General features: G+C 35.5%; 1 protein-coding gene and 1 long non-coding RNA gene across 4 annotated transcripts in view; one reads left to right on the top strand and one right to left on the bottom strand.

Annotated features, from left to right (window-relative positions):
* The window catches only part of LOC104866331, a 33735-nt gene extending 31268 nt beyond the window's left edge, over nt 1-2467 (top strand). Inside the window, exon 3 of the long non-coding RNA XR_781414.2 lies at nt 2322-2467. This is a non-coding gene — a long non-coding RNA (uncharacterized LOC104866331). The remainder of the gene's footprint in view (nt 1-2321) is intronic.
* Rabgap1l (RAB GTPase activating protein 1 like) overlaps nt 1-7647 on the bottom strand; it is a 591762-nt gene that overhangs the window by 247103 nt on the left and 337012 nt on the right. For all 3 annotated transcript variants that reach the window (XM_033762099.1, XM_033762100.1, XM_033762101.1), the window contains one exon: nt 5031-5105. In XM_033762099.1, the coding sequence (XP_033617990.1) occupies nt 5031-5105 (75 nt within the window). The remainder of the gene's footprint in view (nt 1-5030; nt 5106-7647) is intronic.

The following is a 7647-nucleotide window of genomic DNA, read 5'->3' as shown; positions in this document are numbered from 1 at the left end:
TCAGCTTTAAAGTGCCAGATAAGCAAAGGCACAAAGGGGAAGGATAGGGGAAAAGAAAGATGGGAATGGAATTAGCATGGGAAAAAGAAAAAACAGGAAATAAAGTCTTTGTAGATGGCGGGGTGGGGGGGGTGGGAAGTGGAGAGGTTGAAGGGAGGGCAGGGGAAGGGGGAAAAAGTAAGAACCAAGATGGATCATGTAAAGGTGCAAATTTCCAATGATGAATGTCATTACATTGTATACCTTTAATGTACTAATTAGATAGATATGATAATAGCAAAACAGGAGGATTAAGACAGGTTTTTTTTTTAAAGTTAAAAAGTCTTGAGTATACATTACAGGACACTAGAAAAAGTTGGGAAATGGCTCAAAAGCACTTGTAAGAATTAACTCAGAATAGGCAAATCAATGTTTTTTTCTCTTGTATTATAAGGAAGATAATTTTTAAGAAGGACTCATTTAAAAGTATACTAAAACTCTTGCAAAGACATCAGTAAGATGATATATCTGTCTAGCATCTTATCTTCCAGTCATATGATTTAAGAATCTTTCTTATAGAAAAACCATTCTACTTTTTAGGAAGAGCTGATCTAGTCACTACTAGGATGGACTCAAAACCTGCACTGTGCCATCAGCATACCCTAGACTCCTGGCCTTAGAAATAGACTCCTGGATGAAACCAATTCCAAGGCCAACTGGAGTCCTCCAGAGATAGAGAGAGGAGAAAGAAGAGAGAGAGAGAAAGAGAGAGCTAAAACTTTATTTATTTTTGCAGTACTAGGGAATCAAACCCTGAGGCATTCTCCCACTGAGCTACATCCCCAGCCCTTTTTACTTATTTTGAGACAGGGTTCTCACCAAATTGCCTATAATGGCCTCCAACTTGTAATCCTGCTGCCCCCACCTCCCAAGTAGCTGAGATTTCAGGCATGCACCATTGTGTCCAGCTATTTTGTTTTACTTTTTAAATGTAGGAGTGAAAGTGAAAGATGGTCTTTTTTAAATGAAGCTGCCAGCCTACAGCCATGTTGTCCACCTTATGGTCTACCAAAGTAATCAGGTCAAGAAAACTCAACATGAGCAAATATTCAAACACAGATCTCTGATGACAGAATATGAACTCTGGATTCCACCACACCAAAATCATCTCAGTCCTAGATTATCCTGTTACAAGTCAATAAATATCCTTTTGTAATTTAATCTACTTTTAGGATTCTGTTACATGTGAGAGGAAGAATCTTGAATAATAATTACACAAATACCTTTATTTGTATATATAAATTTTAAAATTTGGGGGCCGGGGATTTAGCTCAGCAGTTCGGTGGCCTGCCTTACAAGCGCAAGGACCCGAATTCAATCCCCAGTACCAAAAAAAAAAAAAAAAAAAAAGAAAAATTGGAAATTTCCATCTTGACATTTAGGACTCTGAGGAATCTTATTTTTAGAAAAACTCATTGCTTACATCTATTTTAAAAAATGTATTTGACATTTCATTATAGATCAATATTGGAATTCTAATAGTAGACATTTGAGTTATTTCAATGTTTTGACTATTACAAACACTGATCCTAGAACAATTCTAGTCAATGTATTGTGGTGTAAACATGCAAGATATTTCACAAAAGTATTCCAGTATATCCAGGAGTGGAATTGCTAGGTATGGATCTTTTTCAGAAAAAGCCAAATTGGTTTCCAAAGGAGTTGTATCTAGTGATAGTTCTTTTTCAATTCAATAGTTATAAATATTTTCCATTATTCAAACAATCCTTTCTAAAGAAGTTGGAAAGTTTCGATACATGCCAAAATCAGTACGTATATAGTAATTTCATCTTAAAAATAAGCATGATTTTCTGAATGTCGAAAACTAGTATTTGTTTACTTTAAAAAGAAAAATTAAAACTATTTGACAATAAATACAATCAAAAAATACACTGGGTAAAATTTTTATATCATTTTTACAATAAATAACATATATAATGATTTACTATTCCTCCAGGTAAGCAAAAACAAATGTTGAAATGATGACATTAAAGATTATTACACATTTAATATCAAAAGCAGTTGAAAATTATAGTAGTTGTAAGTAACCTATGCTATGTTCCGTGCTGTTCTCCAATTATGTGATAAATTTTCTCAAAATTTCATAAATAGATACAACATCATCTATGATGATAAACATTCAATTCTTTCAGTGCTTAAATACCACATGTTACAAAGCTATTTTCAAGCATCTGGAGATTTCCAAGCATAAGGAGAAGCTAATTACTTTTTTATAATTGCTGAACACACTTTCACTTTTGGTCTTTTTTTTTCCTCTTAAGCAATGGACATGAAACACAAATGACCAGGGTGAGGAAAGGACAGCATCCTAAAGAGAAGCAAGTTCTGACAATGATTAATGTGGGGCTCCCAAGGATGTCTGACAGGAAAAAGAAGCAACATATTGTGTAACGGACAAAAAAATTAGCAAGACCCTAATAATGTATCTCCTTGGAACAAAAGATACTGTATTTGAAAAATTATTTAAGATAGCCTGTATTCTTCTACCTGTTTAAACAATGGAAACAAAAATAAAGAGGAAAAACCTTTCAGCTAAGTTGTTGTTCAAATTGCCTGATGGATGAGTTGGTCAGTTAACGGAATGTGCTGATTAACAGGACTATCACAAAAAATGCCAAATAAAAATTAGACTGCGCTTTTCACTGATATTATATCAAATATCAGATATTAATTTTTCCATAAGTATTCTAAAGCCATTTCTACATTTCAAATTATTTTTATAAGCCATGGTAACAATGGAATAATTTTATTCTTGTAGAAAGAAAGAAGTGAAACTGATTTTTTTGTCTGTTTTGTGATACATTTGGGGAGCTGTTTTATTGTGTAAGTTCACAAAGGCTAAACTGTCATGTGACCCTTATTATGGTAGAGTGGATAATGCAGAAAAAAATCCCAAGTATTTGAGTTTTCTAGTTATTTGACTCATTATTTCTCTCCTTACAAGGTCTAGGTGTAGAATATGCTTACAAATAATTACAAACTCAAAATCAAACCTCAGAAATCCCAGAACAGAGTTCTCAGAGTTATTCTTACATAACTTTAATCAACTTGTTATAATGTGACAAATAGGAGTACAGGTCAAATATGGAAAACTGGTATATTCAAAGCTTATTTTGTTCAATGGAAAGCTGTACAACTTCTCATCAAAGTGATTATAAATGTTTCTTTTAGAAGACAGATGGCTGTGATCTTGACAATCATATTCATGTCACTACTTTCAGTATCCAGTTCTCCTGAGATCAGGACCTTACCTTTATATAATTAGGTGAGCTTAGTGGTGGAAAAAAAGGTCCCTAACAATTTGTAACTGTAAAGCATTTAATCATCACAAAGAGTCACAAGAAAATGGTATGTGGAAATATCAAAGAAGGAAGTATAATGGAGAGAAGAAAGAGACCATGCACACAGATAATGCCACAGGCAAAAAAAGCAACCTCAAAGTGACAAAGTGAGTAATCACAACAGAAACACTGTGTTTCACTATTATTTGAATCAAGTTATCAGCATTAGGACAATGGATCTACTATGCATGTTTTTCATTTTCAGAATGCCAAACCCAAAGGAATGCCTTAGTTTTAAATTCACTAGGCCTCTCTGCCACATTTGACACTATGCAGAAATCTGAATTTCTTCAAAGATTCTGCTTCCTCAACAGCCATTTAAATATTTGTTATTCTGGGGTAGACCTCTCAGTCTGTTTATTCTCCTACTCTCAGGATTTTAGCTTTGATTTCTCTGCCAGCATCAATCATCTTCCTCATTCAACTTATTTCTGGATGCTCTTCTCAGATGCCTCAAAATTTCCCAAATTAAAAGAACTCAAAGCAAAATTTATCACCACTCCTGAATGGCTTCCTCCACTCAATCTCAATAGTTCTAAATGAGTGTAACAAGAATTTTTCTGAAACGAATGTCTGACTACATCATCAGTTTGCTTTAAACTAATACATAATTCATTAGCTTTCGAAGAAAGCCCATATTTTTGACATGTTTACACAATCATCATAATTTGATATCCATCTATCTCATCATTTTTACCTCATACCACTTCCCTTAGTGAGCAGTGGTTCCACATTGTTCACTTTGTATACAGTGCCCTTTTGTCCATACATTTGCTCTTGTTCCTGTTGTCCAGAATTTTCCTCTTTCTCCCTCCCTCCCTCTCCCCCTCCCTCTCCCCCTCCCTCTCCCTTTTCTTCCCCATACCCCTCCCCCTCCCTCTTTCTCTCTCTTCTTGCCTTTCCAGCCTCAATTATTTATGTCTTGGTTATTCAGCCAACTCTTCCAGAGCTTTCTTTTCTGAAAGTTTTGGAAGAACTGGGTTGGGGAGAACTGCTCTCTATTTTCTTACTCTGTGTTTCATTTTGTTTTTTAGCATACTATAAGTTTTCTAGCAAGCATGTATTATTTTTGTCATCAGAAAAATCAATAACAACACAGAAAAGAGAATAAAAAAGTTTGTACCTACATTACTTGTACCCCATCCTGGACTGTAAGATGTTTCAGAAATGATTCATTTATTATAAATGATTCATCTTGTAATCCTACTTCGCCCATTACCTAGTGACTGATGCTCAATAAATGTCCTGTTAATGACTGCGAGGAAAGATAGTATATAAAAAAAAAACCACAGAAAACATAAAAGACTTTCTTAGCATAGCATAGCATAGTAGTACATAGTAGTCCAAGTTATCTGGGCAGTTACACTGACTTCTTTGTCCTAGTGTTCCACTTTAAAATAACATCAAACAAGCAATTTATTTGCTTCTAGCCAGCAAAATTAATTCTCTTGAAAAATTGCCCTGTTCTTGACATTAGATTTCTTTTATCATCCAAAGTAAATTTTTAAAAAGATATGCCATGTGAAATCTTTATCAGGTAAATGGAAAATCAGAAGGAAATTAAAAAACAAGTAAAAAATAAAATAAACTGTTATCACTGTGCTACTTATCATGTGGAAAATTACTTACATGCAACAGCAATACAGCAGCAAGAAAAGACTGTCCTTGACAGTACCCAATGTCTTCGTCATACACAGAGTATGCCTAGAGAAAAGATGAAGAAAAAGAAATACTGTAAATATTAGTAGCTTTTAACCTAAATATTAGCTAGCATCAGTTTATGGCTTATGCATGTCTCTGGGCTGTTCACTGCAATTGCACTGATTTTTTTTTTCTTTTGGTACTGGGAGTCATACTCAGGGCTCTTGCCAGGCAGGCACTGTACTGCTGAGCTACAACCCCGGCTCTCTGCTGATTTTTTAAAATTTGAATTTGGATAACAATGGAACAGCACGATCCCTCAAAGAGTCTGTGTGTTTCCTAAAGCAGCCCTAGATGTCCCATTGTCCAAGTTCATCCTTAAAACTTAAAAATAGAGATGTGCTCAGAGCTCGGAAATTAATTTTAAAAGCTTTAGGTCAGAGATTTAGCTCAGTGTTTCTGCCGCCTGCCTCACAAGCACAAGATCCCGAGTTCGATCCCTGTTACAAAAAAATAAAAAAAGGGCCCCAATATCATCTGAGGTCACGTATATGAGACCATGAGAAGCAAAAGGCCATAAGCAATGGGTGGGGAAGGGTACAGGGCTTCTAAAGTTGTTATAAAATTATAACACTTCCCTCTAAAAGGAAGTCTTAAAGCTTCTGAAAGTGTAGTGAAGCTCCACTCTTCTAAGAGACAAAAGCAAACCCACCACACTTCTGGAAGTTCTCAAAAACTTTAGAACTTCTTTATGGTGTAAGTAGGACAAATACAGAAACAAGTGTTAATCTTGATGCTATTCTCATTTTGCTCAATACGAACATAAGCCATCTACAATCTTCTCAACTACTCTCCATTTTCCGTAAGGCTGAAGAGGAAAAACTGGTCCTCTCATTTATAAATGCTGCAGCAAGACAGAACTAGTACTGCCTGGGCTTTTTACAGAATGGTTGAGAGTGCCGCCTACCCTTCATTCCACAGTGCTGACAGGCCAGCTGGAATTAGCCAGTCCCTGCCCATGCATAGGAAATATAGCACCCTTTGGGAAATAATAATCATCCATTCAGCTCTTTGTCTCCAGAGGAAAGGAAATAAAGGTGTATTCAGCATACACTAGTACCTCAATCATTGAATTTGTAATTTAAAGTAAGATATTAGTTATACTAGGTTTTAGGAGACTGAATCATTAGGTAGAGTGTGCTGACTATAGAGTAAAGAGTTAAAATATGAAAACAAAATTTAATAGAATTATATCCCAGTTTTGATTCTTTGTACTATTTCCCATGCAGCTGGGACTGTGTTCGTGAATTCTTCGCCTATTCCTATGTCTTCAAGAGTTCTACCTATTCTCTCCGCCAGGAGATTTAGTGTTTTTGTTTTAAAATTCAGTTCCTTGATCCACTTTGATTTTAGTTTACTGCATGGTGAAAGATATGGGTCTAGTTTTAGTGTTCAACAGGCAGAAAGCCAGTTTTTCTAGCACCACTTATTAAAGAGGCTATCTATCTTCCAGTGAACATGTTTGGCCTCTTTCATCAAAAATAAGGTGGCTGAGTGTGTTTGGGGTTGTTTCCTCCTCTCCTAGTATGTTCACTGATTGGGATTGCATTAAATCTGTGCAACAATTTTAGGAGTAAGGCCATTCTCACTATGTCGGTTCTTCCTACCCAAGAGGAAGGGTAGGAATGCTGAAAGCAGCATTCTTCCTGGAGTGAAGTGGAATATCAGTGTTGTTTTCATCTGCACAAGAGATGCAAATTAGAACAATGCCAAGATTCCATCTCAATGCAGAAAGAATGGCTAATATCAAGAAATCAACCAACAACAAATGCTGGCAAGACTGAGGGGGAAAAAAGAACCCCGCTCCACTGTTGGTGGGAGTGAAGACTGGGGCAACCACTGTGGGAATCAGTGTGGAGATTCCTCAACGAATTAGAACGAGAGGTTCCATTTGACCCAAACATTCCCCTTCTGGGTATCTTCCAAAAAGAATTAAAAGCATCATACCAGAATGATGTATGTGCACCCATGTTCATAGCAACACATTTTGTAATAGCTAAATCTTGGAAACAACCCAAATGCCCATCAACTGATGAATGGATTTTAAAAAATTTTTTTAATACAATGGAGTACTACTCTGTCATAAAATAGGATAAAATCGAGACATTTCTAGATAAATGGATGTACCTTGAGACCCTTAAGTGAAATAAATCAGACAAACATGTAAATATTGCATTGTTTCTCTGATGTGAGAAACTGAAAAGTTAATAAGGACTAAAATGTCGAATCGATAATGTGAAATAGGAAGAATTTGTGCAAAAGGAAAGGGAAACTGGGAAGGGGGGGAAGAAGGGAAAAGAAAAGGTGAGAAAAGAAGGAAAAATGGAAACAAAGCTTTTGCAAATAAGGAGGGTGTTGAATGGAGGGTGGAAGGAGATTGGGAGAAAAAGAGGAATCAAGATATACCATTTACAGGTACAAATTCCCTTTGATGAATGTGATTTTTATGTATATTTAAATTATACTAATAAAGTTAATTTTAAAAATATAGTACTGGAGTAGAAAAAAATTTCGGGTGCAGCCACATCTATTCTTTTTTTTTTTT

The sequence above is a fragment of the Fukomys damarensis genome, unplaced genomic scaffold (assembly GCF_012274545.1).
Source record: "Fukomys damarensis isolate Sample0158 unplaced genomic scaffold, DMR_v1.0_HiC HiC_scaffold_11, whole genome shotgun sequence".
Lineage (NCBI taxonomy): Eukaryota > Metazoa > Chordata > Mammalia > Rodentia > Bathyergidae > Fukomys > Fukomys damarensis.
Note: the sequence above shows the minus strand (reverse complement) of the source record. Positions and strands in the feature narration are given on the sequence as shown.